This window comes from Cornus florida, unplaced genomic scaffold (assembly GCF_030987335.1).
Source record: "Cornus florida cultivar Cherokee Brave unplaced genomic scaffold, ASM3098733v1 CherokeeBrave_3.0.0_Hap2_Chr11, whole genome shotgun sequence".
Taxonomy (NCBI): Eukaryota; Viridiplantae; Streptophyta; class Magnoliopsida; order Cornales; family Cornaceae; genus Cornus; species Cornus florida.
Genome location: NW_026775581.1, coordinates 120,908,465 through 120,927,030, shown reverse-complemented (window position 1 = coordinate 120,927,030; position 18,566 = coordinate 120,908,465). Strand labels below are relative to the sequence as shown.

The 18,566-nt window shown below is 35.3% G+C and overlaps 2 protein-coding genes across 3 annotated transcripts; both read left to right on the top strand.

Annotated features, from left to right (window-relative positions):
- Positions 1-382: 382 nt before the first annotated feature.
- On the top strand, positions 383-6,593 carry LOC132282766 (polyadenylate-binding protein 2). 2 transcript variants are annotated; one of them, XM_059784550.1, is made up of 6 exons: positions 383-592; positions 722-824; positions 1,778-1,848; positions 5,334-5,525; positions 5,978-6,105; positions 6,219-6,593. In XM_059784550.1, exons 1-6 carry the CDS (start codon positions 467-469, stop codon positions 6,265-6,267), a joined length of 669 nt encoding a protein of 222 aa, XP_059640533.1. In that variant the 5' UTR covers positions 383-466; the 3' UTR covers positions 6,268-6,593. The 2 variants fall into 2 exon arrangements, with proteins under 2 accessions (XP_059640533.1, XP_059640534.1); XM_059784551.1 differs by lacking the exons at positions 383-592; positions 722-824; positions 1,778-1,848 and adding an exon at positions 2,138-2,880.
- Positions 6,594-7,677: 1,084 nt separating this feature from the next.
- LOC132283134 (uncharacterized) lies at positions 7,678-16,958 on the top strand. Its single transcript, XM_059785040.1, has 3 exons — positions 7,678-8,521; positions 12,337-12,447; positions 16,384-16,958. The coding sequence occupies exons 1-3, from the start codon at positions 7,883-7,885 to the stop codon at positions 16,576-16,578; spliced, it is 945 nt and encodes a 314-aa protein (XP_059641023.1). The 5' UTR covers positions 7,678-7,882; the 3' UTR covers positions 16,579-16,958.
- The last annotated feature ends 1,608 nt before the right edge of the window (positions 16,959-18,566 follow it).

Genomic DNA, 18,566 nt, shown 5'->3' with positions numbered 1-18,566 from the left:
TAGTGGGGAGAGGCCCATCATCGCGTGTGCTTAAATTGGATTAGCTAACTTGGCCAAGTATCAAGAATAAAAAAAATAAAAAATCTTGGCCGAGTAGAATTTTACATTCTTGTCCCAAAACAAAGATAGTTGCCAAGCCCAAAAGAATGATGGATATTAATTTGGGTACCAAAGAGGGGAGCCCATTTTTCCAGCTGGTTGACACCGGTTGGGCCGGGTCATTTTCGACAGCCCATTTACCTGTTGGGTTGTATTACCCGCGCATTGGGTAGAAGATGTCGGCGTTCGAATAACCTGCCAAGACGGTTGGTCGGTAACACTTGCGCCTTTATGCGACACCGTTTCTTTATAATTGCCGTATGGCCCATGTAGGGGAGAGACAACACAGAGGAGGAGGAGATTGCAATCAATTGACGAGTGTCGAGAGTCGAGAGTCGAGAGTCGAGGGTCGTGAGTGAGGAGAGAAATGGAGGAAGAGGAACATGAGGTGTACGGAGGAGAAATCCCAGACGAGGGTGAAATGGAAGGAGAGATGGAGCCTAACAACGCCGACGTCGATATGTCCGCCGCCGATGACGACGCCGCCGTTAAGGTCCACTCCTCCCCCTTCTTTCTCATATTCACTTTTTATATACATATATATATATATATACACATGTATTTGTGAAAACCTAATTGATTGGATCGCGCAATTGATTGGATCTGAATGTTGTGTTTGCAGGAGCTAGATGAGATGAAGAAACGATTAAAGGAGATGGAAGATGAAGCCGCCGCTCTTCGTGAAATGCAGGCCAAAGTCGAGAAGGAAATGGGCGCTGTTCAAGGTTTTTTTTTTTTTCCTAAGCCTTCACATCTTCAATTTTTTTCTCTAGTATATGACTTCTTTGTGTTTGTTGGATTGCCAACTTTAGTAAGCTAGCTCTTAATAGTCCTGGCATTGTGGTGCGCGGTTTTAGCAATTTCTAAATATACAATTTCTAAATCATCCTTAGGGCAAATATATATAAATATATACACAGTAACAATGGTCTTGAAAATAGATGTATAATATACTCTTTTTGGTTTTGCTAATAGGGAAAATGCGATTGAAGGAATATGGTTGTGTGTGGTAACTGATATGATTGATTTCACCACTTTAGATCCTGATTTAGTCATATAAGCTTGATGACCTCATTGGTATGGCCATGAAAAATACGATTTCTGTTATCTTTAGACTCTCATAAAAAAGATATTTGTCATTTGCCACTTTCCATGTTGCTGAATATTTTCCTACTATCTGAAAACTTTATTAAACTTTTTTTATTGAGGAGTGAGATTTGAAAGTCTCTTAGGGCCTTTTGAGGATTGCAGAAGTCAGTCAGCTGGGTTCGAAAATGTTTGAACATGGACATGTTAGTTGGCAAGCATTTGATCACATTGCACTTGTTTTGTATTCCTTCTTACAATGCACTTCTGAAGAAGGTTATACAAATCTGAAGTCTGTACTTCTACTGTAAATATTGACTGACCTTAAAGGGAGGGTGAGCAGGAGCAAAAACAGTTGGCCTATTTTGTTGGTTCCACACAATATAATTAGTAAAACTTTCTTTTTCAACTTATTCACCTAGTGTAGGCACATTTCTATATGGTCATATGGCTATTCTAACGCATTCCTTGTATGCTACTTCTTCAAGTGATTTAAAATGCAACACATAAGTGATAAGTCATTCTCCATATTTCTTCCCTCCTGTTTTTACCTTCCGATTTTCCCTACTAATTTGTTTTATAATTTACACAGATCCTGCTAGTGCAGCTGCTTCTCAGGCAAGCAGAGAGGAGGTCGATTCACGATCAATATTTGTTGGCAATGTGAGAACCAGAGTGCTTTCATCTGCTTTGATGCTTTGCCTTTTGTAGGGATTCTGTGCTTTTCATTCATTGCCTAACAAAATTCCAGTCACATTCGCATCTGCTCTCCTCCTTTTGTTAAATAGTTTTCTATAATAATAAAAAAAAAATTATATATATCTCTCTATCATTCTTTTTAATGCTGGCTCGGATGTGGATATGGATACATCCCATCTTTAGAGTCATGGTTTGACTTTATGTCTTCCTGTGGTCGCAGGGTCATTCTTATTATTGAATACTGTTGGAATTATTATCCTTTATTTGATGATGGAAGGAATTTATGCTGGTTCCAAATAGGCTTGATCCTTTATTTTGATGATAGGAGCAATTTATACTGGTTCCTCATAAGCTTGATTTGGATGCAAGAAAAACTGTACCTGCATTTTTGAAATCTGAGTTGTTAGAAATTGAAGAAGAAAAAAACAATTGAAAATTGAAGGGGAAAGACGTCCCTGAAAGAAAAGAAAAAAAAGAAACAAAAAAGAAAAGGATCAAAGGAACATTTGGTTGGAAAAATAGAAAGAAAAAAAGAAGAAGAGAGGGAGAGAGAGAAAAAGGAACAAAGAAAGAAAGAAAGAAGGAAAAGAGGAAAAAGAAAGAAAAAAAAAAAAAAAAAGGAAAAGAAAGAAAGAAAGGAAAATAAAAAAGAAAAAGAAAAAGAAAAAAGGGAGTGATGAAAGCATACATGAAACTTATGAAATATGTGAAATAGCGAACATAAGCTATTTTATTTTGTATTTTTTATTTTTTCGAATGAAATAAAGATTTGTACGTTTGTTGGTAGATAACATTTCAAGGGATGGTGGAATGAAAAAATTATGTATATGAATTAAGATTCTTCAAGTTCAATACAATCATGCAAGAGGGCAGGTCAATGTCTTTTGAAGAGCGAAGGTGAATCGTTGCCATGCAATCTTAGTTGCTGAGCTTGATTGATGCTTGCCAAAGTGGATGTTGAAGTTTCAGATATGTCTAGTTGTTAAGCCGGATGTGGTGAGGTTCTCAATCACTCCTTGCCTGTGGCCTTATTCTTTGCATGTAATATAAAAAAATTGTTCAACAGAAGATACCGGCTGTCATTACCATCCATAAGTGATGTGTTGTGAATTCTTTGCACGGTGCAATATATAGGTCTCTGCTTAGTGTTTCTTAATTTGATTTCACATGGGATTCCAAAGCCATTTATGGTGGCAAAATTCCCAACTCAATTTATCCAAGCCTTGCCCAGGCTATTTGGATTTGCTTTAGATATTGTTTTTCATTTAGTAGGAAAAGTTGAAAAATAATTATTTAGATTTCAACTTTAGACCATGCCATTAATATTATTGATGTGAGCAAAGTTCTGCGTTCATCGTGATTAAAAAATATTTTGTTTTAACTTTCTGATTTTTTATGTTAAAAGCCTGATATGCGAGTTGATGATGGTAGTTTTGTAAGAAGAGTTGCTTGCATGCACACATATTTCTTCTTCCAATAAATGTGACTTGTGAGGTAATGGTTTGGAGGACTACATGAGAAGTTTATGGTGAAGTATTTGTAATATATGGATAGGCAAAAGGCTGCAGTAAATTTTATGCAGTTATTTAATTAATCATCATCATCCTTGCCTTAATCCCAATGAATGGGGTCGGCCACATGAATTCTCTCTCTCCAAGCTTTTCTATTACATGTCAATTCACCTACTCTTTTAAACTTTTTAATAACCTCTTCCCAAGCAGTTATTTAATTCTTGTTCTTATATATGTTAAAATGTTCAAGGTTGTTCTGTCATAATTTAATTGACACCCACTGCACTAACTTCGATTGTTAAAACCATCGATTGAAGCTTACTAGTTTTTGAAAGATTTTTTCTTGGGAATGTGTCGGTTGTTCTATTCTTCAATTGAGACATTCTAGAGTTCCCTCGATCGATTGACATTTCAATTGTTCACTCTTTTATTAAAAAAATATCAATTTTTAAAAATCATTGAGGAAACAACAAGTTCAAAATATTATTTTGAGCCAATTAAAAATCAGATGTAGGTCAAGTAAAGTCTCTATTATCTCATTATCTTTACCCTAGATATGTGATTGAGTCTTGATAGACTTGTCTTGTGTTATTCGGTGTTCTTTATTTCCATCATCTTTTGTTTTTGTTTTAGATGAACAATTCATGACTTTGACACACATGACTCAATATCCTATTAAGTGAAAATTGAGGATCTGAAGATACAAGAAGGTGCGGTTTCTCTATTTGGACTAGATTATTCTCTGGGAGGTAGGCAATCTCATACTGTAAGGGGTTCGAGTGATAGTTGCTCAGATTTTTGTTTAGATCAGAGGGCTAGAGGCAATTGATGTAGTATAGATTGGACAAGAACGCTCTGGTACCAAGTTGATAGGACAAATAGTGCTATGACCAAAGATGTAGGACCATAATGAAAGAAGGGGCTGAGAAATTTTTTTTTTTTTGATAAGAAGGGGATGAGAAAATAGACGAAGGGGTGAGAATGAAAAGATAGGCTAAAGAGACTGAGGGCTTGACAAGAGCCAGAGAAAGAGGGAGAAGAAGACACACAGACTTCTCAAACTCACAATAACATTTCAATAATCAAAGCTTCGTCTGATTACACATCAGCCTTTATATATGCAAGTATTAAGCAAATCCTAATAACCCTAAAACATGAAGATAACTCTAAAGCTCAAACATTACCAAAAATAAGAAGAAATGGAATTATGTGATTGTATGTGGTTGTACATTCGTGTGTGTGTGTGTATAGATATGTATATTATGGTAGGGATGGTTGATAGTTTTGAGGATTGAGAATCAAGAGGTACAAAAAAGTGGACGTTTTCATTATTTAGGCTTGATTATCCATAATGAAGGAGAAATTGGAGATAGTGTTAACTATAGTTTAATAGAGGAACACATTTAGTATATTATGTGGTCAGCATATCCCGTTAAGATTGAATGGGAACAACTATTAAACCAGTCATACCTATGGGACAGAATGTTGAGAAGCTAGAAAACAACATATTCATGAAGTGGGTGACAAACATGTGAATGTTGAGATGGATGTGCGGTAAGAGAAGAAATGATAGAACTAGAAATACAAACTTGTAAGATGATTGAAGTAGCATCAATTTCAAATAAAATGAGAGAAAATCGTTAATATGGTTTAGAAATGTGCCAGTCAGGAAGAGTGACATATTCCACATTGAAGGTAATGTTAGGGGAAGAGGAAGAGGACGATCAAAGTTAACTTGGGTAGAGTTAGTAAGGAATGATATGATAATATGTAGTTTGACTAAGGTTATGGCTCAGTTGTTAATTGATAATTTCTTCAGTATTTTTCTTTTCCCATTAATTGGTTTATGCCTCATTTCATATGATACTTGGAAGGAATGCATGGAGAAAATTGAAAAAATTTCAACTGGGATGCTGTGTATTGAATCTTGTCATGCAGGTTGACTATGCATGCACCCCTGAAGAGGTTCAGCAGCATTTCCAATCGTGTGGTACGGTGAACAGAGTAACTATTCTGACTGATAAGTTTGGCCAGCCAAAGGGTTTCGCATATGTTGAATTCCTTGAAGTAGAGGCTGTTCAGGAGGCCCTTTCGCTGAATGAATCTGAACTACGTGGCCGCCAATTGAAGGTAACAATTTTAATCTTTTTACCTAATAAATACATATGGACATACATGCATGCATAAATACATACATGTGTATGAAAGTAATGAACATTGTTTGATTGATGCTGGACTTGGTCTGAAAGCCTCATGGTGACTGGAAGACATACTGTAATACATACACAAATATGAATGTACAAACTAAGCTTGTTTTATTGGTGCTGGACTTGTCTGAAAGCCTCACAGTGACTGGGAGACGCCAATTTATGTGTGTTTTGTGTGTGTAAAATAAACTTGTTTGGTTGGTGCCAACTTGTCTGAAAGCGTCTGGTGACTGGGAGACACCAAATTGAAAACCTTAAAGTTTTGAGCCCAAATGATGGATCATATCATGACTGCTTTTGAAACAGTCATGTCATTGCTCATCTCTTTCTACTCACTCGATTAATAATTTTTTCGATGTATATATTTATCTGCAGGTTAATGCTAAAAGGACTAATGTTCCTGGGATGAAGCAGTTCCGTGCAAGGCGTTTCAACCCTTACGCGGGGTATGGATTCAGGAGGCCTTATGTACCCCCTTATTTCTACTCCCCCTATGGATATGGGTGAGTTCCTTTTCAGTCCCCCATTTTGGGTCCTGTACTTGAATTCCGAGTGAGATGAATAATTTTTTCTTTTCTTTTCTTTTCTTTCTATTGTTCATCGTAATCTGCTACAGGAAGGTACCCAGGTTCAGGAGGCCAATGCGGTACATGCCCTATTACTGAAAGTGGATGCACACAAGACATTGGCCCCAGTTATAATATATTTTCATTTTAGAGGATGGACGATGGATTTTCTTTAGTTTATATGCATTATGAGCTTAACCATGCATTGGAGAGAGAGACATTGAAATTTGTTCTTGCTATGCATTGTTAGCTAGCTTGTAGACTTTGTATTTGCTGGTGATACTTGGAAAATAATGCATCTGTTTCTTCTTGTTTGTTTCTACCGTTCTATTTTATTAGAACGGGTTGGGAAGAAAGTGTTGTGCTTAGAAAATGTTTTTTATTTCTAAATGGGGAATAAAAAAGAACCGTGGAGTTGGGATGAATCATGAATTATTTAGCGTAGAAAGCTTATTTTAACCAAAGGGTATTCCCTACTTGCGCTGGATCAATGTACAATTGTGGATACAGTTGGTAATATTATTTGCAGTCCTTTGATGTTTGGTTAATTTTTTAAAAATAATTTGAAAATTAAGTTAAAAAGGCACTTGATTTTAAATAACAGAATGTTGCAACTATACATACGAAAAGAGTTCCGAAGTATTGGGATTTGCGATCCCTGGTAAGATCGAGACTTGCCAAGCATAAGTACTACTACTGTTAGGTGCACGGATACTTTTATTTTTTGGTTGGACATGCCTAAAAGACACGTTTACAACGGGTGATTTTATGATTATTATTTTTAAAAAAGAATGGAATTTAATGTAATTTTAAAATATATTTTATAGGTTAATTACAAAATAATATAAAATTTAGTCCACATTAATAGCAATCATTTACCTCTCACCTGTGAAGTAGTGATTCTTGAACTGTTTTTCTTTTCCAAAGAAATAAAGGGGGTTGTTGCCTGTTGGTAAGTTGGTTAGACGCTTGAGTATTGATGTTATCATTGTGACTTTAAGGTTTAGAGCAATTACTTTGAAAAAATCTGATAAATTGGTTAAATAATTGAATATTGATATTGTATCAGAGCTGTTGGATAAATTTGTATTAATGTTCCCGTTGCGACTTTTAAATATTAAATGTTACTTTATAAATTATTAAATGTGAGAACTTTGTGTTAGAACTTTGTGTTCTTAAGAAGACTCGCATGGATTTATTTATTAATTAATTTATTATTATATTATATATGATAGTAAAATGGATCAAGCAAAATCACTGGGCATTCCAACCAAAACACAATCTAGGTACCCGTTAAAATTTGCTCACACATGCACATATATATTTTTTGTTTTTCAACATACATATTACAGTATGTTTATATATATATATATATTTAACCGATAGATTTTTTTTTTTTTTTTTTGCCCTTTTCAGAATTAACAGTTGATGAGAGTTTTAAAAAATTGAAAAAGTGACCCATGTAGGTGTAGCTTGAATTTATAGTACCGTGAAAAACAAAAAAAAAACGACGTTGGCCTATAAACCCACGGCGCGAACATTGGACATATCGTCAGTCATTACCACCCCTCTCTCCTCTCTCCGAAGCTAAGTAGCAGGTTGGTCCTCCTATCGTCCTCTCCCAAAATCAAAAACCCTAAAACCATGTCTTCCGCAATCCAATTAATCAAAATCCTAACTCACTGACCACCACTACCAATCCACTCAACCCACAATGTTACTCACATCTCAAATCCCTCGCATATCATTCTTCAAAATTCCTCATGTTACTCCTCTCAAAAACCCTGGTTTTCATCTCTCAATTCACTCCAAGTACTTCACAAATCCTCCACATTTTCAAATTCTGAAGCCCAAATCGCTGAAGCTCAATGATTTAATCTCTTTTCGTACCCACCAATGGCCTCTAAGAGTCTACGAATCAGACGTTACCGTACAGAAACCGGACGACGGTATTGATAATTTCAATTTCGATGTTTTTCTTTCAATTGCTGAATTCTTATGTCTTGTTTCGTCGGCCGTCATTTCGATTGCATTTGTTGTCAATTCGGTGATTTCCAACTCACAGAAGCCGGTAATAGTGTGGTTGGGGAACAAGGTTCTTGTGTGGCAGTTTATTCTCTTGGTGAGTGCGGTGGCGATTGGTGCTTCCATTCGGAGGCGACAGTGGAGGAGGATATGTGTGGACTTTTCGAAACCAGGGGGTTCGGGTGTTAATTTGGTTGGGAGGATTGAGAAATTAGAAGAGGATCTTCGGAGCTCAGCGACTATTATCAGGGTTTTGTCAAGGCAGCTTGAGAAGTTGGGGATTCGGTTTAGAGTTACGAGGAAGTCTTTGAAGGATCCCATTGCTGAGGTAATGATATTTTCTGGCATTCGATAACTTTGCTGTTAGCTTGTTAACTATAATGTGATAAGAGGAGAACTTCTAAACCCCAGTAACATATTGGAAGATATATTATATATATACCATATGAATTAAAAGAAAAATTCTATAGAAAGGTCTTTTTATTGGAGCAGAGTATTGGGCATTGGAAAAGACACAAGAACAACACATCAATGTTGTGGAAATGAGGATGTTACTTTAGATGATTGGAGTAACTTGAAAAGATAAGATTGATAATAAACATGTGATAGGAACATTAGGTATAGTCCCTATAAATGATAAAACAAGAGAAACTAGACTTAGGTGGTATGGTCATATTCATCATAGACCCGATTATGCACCTGTTAGAAGATGAAGAGTTATTTGCCTAAAAGGTAAACGACAAACCGACTGATCAAAACTTACACGTAATTAAAAATGATTTAAAAAATTAAATCTAAGAGAAGACTTGGTATATAATACAGAAGAATGAAAAAAGAGAATTCATGTGGCCGACCCCATTCATAGAAAGATAAAGGCAAGGATGATGATGATGGTGGCATATATATATATATATATATATAATTACATTGTTTTGAGTTAGACTTGTAACCAAAGGACATGATGACATGATAAACGGGTCTTGTTTAATTGCTTAGTTAATTGTTGAAGTTGTGTAGTTTTTTTTTTTTTTTTCTCCTCATGCCATATATATCCTATTGCTATTACAATCCTTCTAAAGAGTGGCTTTATTGGCCATTCTGTTGACTAACACTTTGAAGTTGGTGGATCATTTAAGAGATATCTGATATTTGATTGATAGCTCTACTGAATCATGTTGTAGAGAACCTTTTTTCCGGTAAAGTTGTTGATGAGAATTTGTGTGTAAAAAGAAACACATTGAGGTGAAGTCAAGTTTCTTTTTTATTTTTATGTGTGTGTGTTGTTTTTGGCTGGTAGGTGGTAGGAACTAGGATTAAATTCTAAGAACAGGGGATAATTTGACAAATTTTGAGTTGTGTTCATCATTCATAAAGAAAAGGGGCATTGAGGATGTTTTCTGTAGGATAATGGTTGGGAGGCTCAAGTGCAGATATTTGCTTGGTGTGTTTGTCGGTGACTGCACTCCAGTAAGAGTAAGGAGAAAGTAAAGTTCTACAAACATATTAGTGGTATGGGTTGTTCATATGACAGTTGTCATAGAGGCTATATGAGGCTGAGATTTCAGCCTTCTTGGAAGGTCTTTAAATGGCATTGCCTTGAACTCACATCGTAGTTTGATTGAAAATGATTTCAATCTGGTGTTGAAAATGGGTTTAATTGCGATCTTTTAGCCCATTGCATGTTGTCACCTTTTGAGAGAGAATTTGGATTTGTAGTATTTTCCTCAGTCGTTGATTAGTGTACCCTAGGTCAGCCTTTGGCTAAACGAGGAGCTTATTATTAGTTCCTATGAGGGCCCTTGCTTTGGGATTTATGGCTTTACTGTTGTATTGGTGGCTTTTCTTCATTTTTCTTTGTTTTGAAGGATATATCATCCTTCTTTTATGTAATTCATTGTTATATTCTTTAATAGGATTTGTCTGGGTGCTTGGAAAGAAAAAAAAATTGGGATGGTAGAATTGATATGTGGAAAGTCCTTGTAAAGAAATAAAAGATTTATGCTTGAAAGGTTTAGGAAAAATAAAATTAGAAATGGTAAGTAATATTTAATAAGTTTTTATTTGGACATGTAATACTATTTGTGCCTAATTTGAAATTCTAGGCAGTAGAAATTTGTGTTCTCCATCCATAGTTCTATGCAATAAGTTGGTGGGGTTTTGGGTTAGGGAGTGTTTTATTTTATTTTTCTGTGTTGTTGTGGGGGAAGGAGGGTGAGCCTTGGCGCAATGGTAATGTTGCTCTATTGTGACCTGGAGGTCATGGGTTCGAAACCGGAAATAGCATGTCTATGCGGAAGTAAGACTGCGTAAATCTGACCATCCCAGACCTCGCAATGGCGGGAGCCTCGTGTTGGAACGGGATAAAAAATGGCTTACACATAAGTAACAATTGTTAGAGGAGATCATCAAAATAATAATATTTCATTGTTAGAGGAGATCATCAAACGACTTAGAGGCACTTAGTTGCTTATTGAAAATAGTTGAAGCCTCTTTTAGGTGCAATTGGAATATCAAATTGGTAAAACTATCTTTGGGATTCTACAACTTGAATGTCCATGAAGTGGCACCCTCTTTGAACCCATGTATATATCTCTGTCTAATCATACATCCAAAATAAAATATAATTTTGAAAAATTATTTTGTAATATATATATATATATAGATATATATTAAGTGTAAAAGTTGGAAACGTTACCAACAAGGGGCTGGAGTTAAGCACTGGTTGGGCTATTAAAAACATGTGCGGTCCACAATAAATATCACGTGGTGCTAGGATGGAATGTGTCAGATTGTGATATCTTAATCCATGGCACCACTGTCACTCTCTATGATATTTTGGATTTGCTTTCTTCTCATGTGGTGGAGATTGGTGGATACCTAGGTCAGTCAAGTAAAAGGTGATTTTTGTTTTCCCTGTCTAAACAAGTGGCTTATGTTCCTCTGATGGGCCATCTTCCCCCTCATTGAAATTTAGAAGCTGCTTAGGGTGGCTGGAATTTCTAGCTTCACTGTTATATTGGTGGCTTTTCTTCTTTTTCATTATTTTGAACGATAGCTGATCTTTCTTTTCTTTATTACATTGTTATAATTTTCAATTGATATTTAGTAGTTACTTGCAAAAAACTAAGATAATTGTTTATATAGGGATGCCATAATTGATGAGTGAGAAATCCTTGCCCAAAGAAAAGAAAAAAAATGAATTGATATGTATGATTGGTGTAGGTAAAATAAAATCAGAAATGACAGTTTTCAATAAGTTTTCATTTATAGGGTTATACTATTTGTACCTCATTTGGATTCAGGAACTAGATATGTATGTTTCCATTCACAGTTCTATAAAATAAGTTGGCATGTTATGTTCTTCAGAGTGGACCTTGGCGCGATGGTAAGGTTTCTCCATTGTAACCTGGAGGTCATGGGTTCGAAACAAGAAACAGTCTCTCCCAATTATGAGGAAATGCGTACATCAAACCCTACTCAGACCCCGTGGTGGTGGGAGCCTCGTGCACTAGAATGTTATGTTTCCGCTATCGATGGATGGTGGGGGGTCTATAGGCTCCAAAAGAACAGGTCTAGCATACAGCACCAATTAACCCCCTGCCAGGGGGTTTCTTTAATGGCTTCTGATCAAAATTCAAACACGTCTTTTGATCAATGGTCAGATGGAAATCTTGACCTAATCCCTCTCAAAATTTCTAACATTTCTTAGTGGAGACAAAGATGTTCTTCTACTAATTAGTGAAGGAATTTTCCCTGGATTTAGAAATGCCAGTTAAGAATATTTTCTAAAGTAACACTGGGAGTAGCTCCATTAGTGGATTGAATAATAGAGTAGTACTAGAGATAGTTTGAACGTGCCCAAGAAGAACAACTATGTTGCCTTAGGAGATGTGACTTACTGTGAGCTGAAGATGCTATTTTAAAAATGACAAATAAGAAGACATTTAAGCTCCTATGCTGAGGCCATGAATTCTTAACAGGTTGAAGATGTGGAGTAGGAATCATGTTGCTGATCCCAAATTATTGGGTAAGGCATTTGTGATAATGATTGACTGCTTCTTCCTCTATCTGGAAACCATGCTTGTAAATTTATTGCAGGGAATTCATTTGTCAGAACTTCTAACTTTCTGTTTGTGTCTGAAGACTGTAGCTTTGGCTCAGAAGAATTCTGAGGCCACTCGAGCATTAGCAGTGCAAGAAGACATTCTGGAAAAGGAGCTTGGTGAAATCCAAAAGGTTCTGCTGGCAATGCAGGTACATGTGACATCCTAGTTTTATCACCTTACTAAGTTCTTTTAACAATTTGACTCCCAGAAGGACATTGATATTTGTCAGAATCAGGGAGTTATAATGGGTTTCCTATTTGAGGTTTAGGGTGGAACCATCACTGTCAAGATTCTAGCTATTCCAAGATTAATAATTTCTTCAAGGTTATGTATTTATTAATAACAAGATTGGTAGATTTTTTAAACTTCGTTTTTTCTTTCTTTTAAGAAAATTTTAGTGTTCAGCTGTTCTCTGATAACATGTAATGTTGTGGCAGCTGAGGCCTATACCCTTCTGTCCATCTTACTTGCTTCTTTTGCTAGGTTGTGTAGTAGTCTGGTGGACTTTCTTTCGTTTCTCAATACTTGTTTTAGTATGGATGAATAATGCAAAATTCTTATTTACAAGAAATTTATCAATTTGTATGCATACTCTCTTTCCATTCAAGTTGCTCCATCTGGTCATGGTACTTACAATCTCCAATTATAGCCTCCTACTTTGATTGTGGTTAGTTTGATGTGATTCTCTAGTTTGATGACTGTTTCAAATTTTCATGGTATCATTCTCTACTGTCATTATGGTATCTGTGGTGTAGTGGCTTGCCCACTGGGTTTTAATTCTTGATAACTCTGTCATCACCATGATGTTGTTAAAATGATATACAGTTTGCCTCTCTTAGTAGTCTCTTATCTATTATCTTGCTAATATATGTTTATTATGGTAATTTGTGGCCCTATTCTATGAATAGTCTTTTGTCAGCAATGATAATTTGTATCATTTAGTCTTATGATCTCTAGTTCAGTTGTCTTCCCCTTATGGTGTCTTGCTGCTGTTAAAGCTAAAATGCAGTCCTTAACGTCACCTTGGGTACCAGCCAAGATGGCAGGCCACCAATCCCAAGAGGAACAAACTAAGATTTCAGGCCCCCTAAGGTGGGATGCCTCAAAATAGTTTATATATCACAAAATAATTTATATATCACCCTATAACATTCACATCGTCAAAGAACCTTCAATTCTCCAAAAACCAAACCCTTAAAGTAGGAAATATATTTGTGCGTATACTGGTTGTTGGACTTCTCTTACCTCTTAACAGTGCTAGGAATATGACTCAAAAATAGAAAACTTGAAAACATTGATTAACTATTCTAGACATGTGACCAAAAATCAGATCCTTGGACCATTATTATAGCCCATATCTGGCAAATATGAAAAATTTTAAGATACCTTTTAACTCCCAAAACTTAACAATATATATATAAATTCATGCCAACAACATATTATCCAAAAGACTTGTATAAGACTTGAGTAATGAGTAACATACCATGGACACTTGCATTCAGACAAAAGCCTTCAAAGTCAATATGAGGCCTGACAAACAGGCAGGCTTGGGCGAGTTTGGATCAAGTCAAAAGTGAGTTTGGTCAGAAGGGGTTAAACCCAAGCTTGACTTGCATATAAACATACCATGATACAGATTTGGAATAAATGAGCCTAAAAATTCACACAACGCAAACCCTATAGTTTGGTCCTGCTTCCATCCTGTTTTGATCCTCAAATTGCTATTTAGCATACAACACAAGAAGCACCCACTTTCAATCCGTTAAAACCTGGCTATAAACATGTTTGTTAAGTAACCCAATTAGACCCGACTATCTTAATAATTTAACCCTAGCCCACTTATTCGTGGACAGAGGTTTGCGAGTTTGAGTTAGAATTGCAACCTCCACCCGAATACTCGGATGACCTAGATAAGATTGGATCATTCTTTGGCCACATGGAAAATCAGATGAAAATTGAAACCTACAACAATGACCTAATGTTCTTCCATCTCTTCTCTTAGGGAAAGATGATTGGAAGCATATCAACCCCTAGTGGATATCTTTTCTCTAACCAAACAATGGTTACCGCATAGGTCATAAATTGAAACTATAGAAGTCAATGCCAAAATTTGTTTCCTGATTGCGGTTAACTCTTTTGTTTTTATCATTGTCATATTTACACATTCAATTTGCTTTATTTTCAAAAATTGCAAAATCAAATTTCATTTTGTACCAATTATACATCAGTGTGCTGCTGCAATATATATATATATATTTTACTTTTTGATAATCAATTCATGTGTGAATTTACTGTAGAGGAATTCTTCAAAAATTGAAAATTAGATGCGGCTGCAATTTTTTACAATCAATTCAAATTGAGATGGACAGATAATCAAGTCAAAAATTATGCAATATGCATGTTTATTAGATGCTGCAGAAGTATCTTTGTAGTCTTTCCTCGAGCATCTATTTAGTCTGTTGTTTCTATATCAATCTATGAGTTATCGAATATCAAAGCAGAATATGGATAGACAGATTTTATCACAAGAGTGAATATAACAGAGCAGGAAACAAAACTATTAATGTGGGATGGACAGATTTTATCTAGTCGGTAAATATATCAGAAATGAAATTTATTCTGTTTTGGAGGTAAATGCTAGTGGAAAAAATGTCTTATGGCTGCAAAATTGCAATTGCATTCCGTATCTCCACTTGGTATCAGTTTATTTACTGTCCAGCCAATATATACTTGTGAGTTTATACCCTGTAGAAAATTTGGATACTATTGGATCTCCAGGGTTGTTACAGTGGATAATCTTGTTTTATGTCAAATTTCTCCCCATCTGTGAAGTTTTTGTTTCAGAGAGATAAATATATAGACCATTATATATTGTATGAGAAGAGGCAAGAACTGGAAGCCCCGAACTCTCGTAACTTTGCTAATAGTAGTGTTTTTTTTTTTTTTTTTCTCTTTCACCCTGAATACTTTGCCTGGTAGTTTTCATTATCATTGAATATTCACAGGCTCACAGAGTACTTATGAGGTGATTTCATTGGTCATTTCTGTGATGCTTTTGTCGTCATTGAGCAACTCAGATGCTTTTGTTTTCTTGTTGCTATCCCTCTTTCCTTCTACTGGAATAATTAATATATGGTCTAAAAAAGATATTGTTTGAAGAATATAATGCTCCAGAAAATTATGTCCAGGTTAGATATGGAAATCACCGATAGGCATGATGGCCTCCCTTTGTATAACCTGAACGGATGAACCTAACCTGGATTCTACTCTTTTGCCATCCTTAAATTGGATAGATTCAGTCGCTGAAGTTGCTTTTAGGCTATTCTGTTCCTCTGAAAGCTTTACCGATTTTCAATCTCATTCTTTGCCTCACTCTTCTTCTCTTGTTCTTGTCATAAGCCTCTCCCTCTTCTATTGTTCTTGTCAAAAACCTCTCTCTCTCTATACCCTTCATATGGTTGTAATTGTATTTGTATTGTTAGCTATGTAATCTGAGTTGGCATATGTAATCCTCTCTACCCTGTGGGGCCTGCTGCATTGCGCCATGTGCATTGCGCTAGATTTGACATCAAACTGCTATTTTCAGTGCATTTCTTCATTTTAATTTGTATTGGCGTTGAAAACCAGCTCGGGTCTCATTTCCCTTGTAGAAGGCTTGGTCAGAGAAATGCTGAACGAAGGTGTTGTACACACCAACAGTCAAGTTTTTAAAAACTCTTCATCATTCATTGTAAACCAATTCAGGTTTCACTTGAAGATGGTACAAGCATAAATGTTGTGGACTTAAGTAAAAAAATTAACAATAATGTACTTAAAAATAGCAGAGCATGATTCTAGCAAGGATCCTACGATACTATCATGTTTGTTTCTGAAACTTATTGTACTATTATATTGCTGGGGTAATCCATAAGAAAATATTGTTGAAAATAGTTCAAAAAATTTCAGGAGTCTTGACTCATGTTCAGTGGCAGATCTTTGGTTTTAATTTTTAATTTTTTTATATTATAAATATTAAATATTTCTTTTGAATGTAATCTCAAGGTGATTGCCCGACTTATATTGGTTTATGGAGTATTTTCTGTAGGAGCAGCAGCAAAAACAACTCGAACTTATTCTTGCAATTGGGAAGACTGGAAAGTTATGGGAGAGACGGGGACCTATTCATGATCAGAAAGCCACTGAAACAAGCAATTCTGCTGAGGACAAGATAAACCAGATTGGAACTGACCAAATTGAAGCTTTGGCTGGGCAAACGGAAGCCAACAATGACAGAATCTAGGATTTTGAAGCATCTATAATCTAGATGGGGTTTGTTTATCTTCTTCAAAGTTGAAAGCCAGCTATTATATCTTGTTTTATCACAGGCAATTGGATTTTGCTGGTTCAGTCATCGTATCCTCAGGCAGGTAATGTTTCCCATGTTGCTGAATTTGTGGCTTCTGAGGGAGAAGGAAATACAGCAAAGGAAACAGAGAAGAAACTGTAGTTTGTAACAGTAAGCATATTGTTCTTGTTTGTGATGTGCAACACCTGTGTATACTACTTTTAAACATATATTGTTGGGGAATTGGCCTCGAGTCTTATGACTACCGGCGGCTGTTGGAACCATATGTACTTTTCAGAACTACAATTTCTCAGATTTTTTTTTTTTTTTTTCTTTCACTTACTTAATACTAGGAATGGTTATGATTTTTTTTTTTTTTGGTAAATGTTTTTAAATTTGGAGGTGATTTATCAGTGAAAATTATTGTAGAATTTTTTTAAATTAAGATTGATATTTGTAAATTATTAAATTGTTTGAATGATCAATTTGTTGTATTATATTATTTAAAGACAAGTGGGAGGACAAAAGATTCGACAAAAAGGATAAAATTTAAACATTCATCAACTTTTAAATTCTCAAACTTAGGATGATGAAATCTACGGCCAATATTTTTTTTTTTGAATTTGTGCATTATGTTGGCTGGCCCTGTCAATATTTTAATGTATGCTTTACAGTTCTGTAAACATTCAAACCAGTATAATTTAGACGGCTTGAAAAAGAAGAATAAATACAAGTAAATCTTCGAATAAAATTTAAACCAGGGAATTCAAATATTAACAAAAAATGGAGTTTCATTATCGTCTTTCTGATGACATATCGCTTGTTGAATGTTTTAATATTCACTGATAATATAAGAAAAAGAATAAACATTTACATCTCTTTCAAAAAAATGCAGTGATAATTTGTCAAGTCTTGTCAATTCCTATTTGCATATGAAAGAAACACCAAACTAGCTTTTGACATTATGCGATGGCTAATTAAGTAGCTTTTGGCTTCTTTATAAAACAGTACTGTAGAAAATAACTACGGATGCACCAACTAAAAAATACGGAGTAAAAAAAATGCAAAAAGAAAAAAAATAATAGCTTAAAGTTTTAAATCGGATTGCAAAACAAAAGGTCCGTCAAAATTAGTATCAGAGCCAGATTTTTGTCCTTGATCCGATATCACACCAAACACCTGATTCGGATTAGGGGTGCAACTTAGATTGGGTAACCCAAATCTAACTCGAGCCCAACCCGATTTTTCACGAGCTTGGACAATCATTTTTACAATTAGGGTTGGATCTGAATTAAAAAAAATTCAACCTGAACTTAATTAGGGTTAGGCTTGTGTTGAGGTGCTAGAAACCCGAGCCCAACCCAAACACAAATTCTAATAATATATACATATATAGAAATACATTATATATAATATTCAAATTATAATCATTTTTTTTCTTTTCAAACTTCTTTGTTAAATTTTAATTTATTGTATGTTAACATGTAGGAAAAAAAAAATTTGTAAGAATTTGCTTGTAATTTATTAAAAATTTATAAGCAAATTAAAAGGAGGACGGGTTTAGAGGAGTTTGGGCGTGCCACTCTGGGTATGTAGGGTGATCCGACTATAACGAGGGTGTTGTGAGTTCGGGTGGGAGAGAATGTTATAAGGAGGATTTGTCCCGTTAAATCCGGATAGAAAGTGAAATGAGTATATTTTGATGGGGCTATTAACACCACCAAATAACTTTTAAGTGTAGGGTGTTGCCCAAGTGATAAAAGATAAGGCATAAATGTTATGTTTGGTGTGCAGGAATAGAATGGAATGCAAGTGGGAATGAAATGAGAATGTGAATGGAATGGAATGGCCATTCTCATTCTATTGTTTGGTTGTAAATATGAAATGAATGATAATAACCATTCTATTGTTTGGTTGTAAATATGAAATGAATGATAATAACC

Excerpts from the sequence above, each read along its gene's own strand:
- LOC132282766 (XM_059784550.1), top strand. The coding sequence starts at position 467 with ATGGAGGAAGAGGAACATGAGGTGTACGGAGGAGAAATCCCAGACGAG. Across the intron at positions 593-721 it reads ATGACGACGCCGCCGTTAAG|GAGCTAGATGAGATGAAGAA; the intron begins GTCCACTCCTCC and ends TTGTGTTTGCAG. Across the intron at positions 6,106-6,218 it reads TACTCCCCCTATGGATATGG|GAAGGTACCCAGGTTCAGGA; the intron begins GTGAGTTCCTTT and ends AATCTGCTACAG.
- LOC132283134 (XM_059785040.1), top strand. The coding sequence starts at position 7,883 with ATGTTACTCACATCTCAAATCCCTCGCATATCATTCTTCAAAATTCCT. Across the intron at positions 8,522-12,336 it reads TGAAGGATCCCATTGCTGAG|ACTGTAGCTTTGGCTCAGAA; the intron begins GTAATGATATTT and ends TTGTGTCTGAAG. Across the intron at positions 12,448-16,383 it reads AGGTTCTGCTGGCAATGCAG|GAGCAGCAGCAAAAACAACT; the intron begins GTACATGTGACA and ends TATTTTCTGTAG.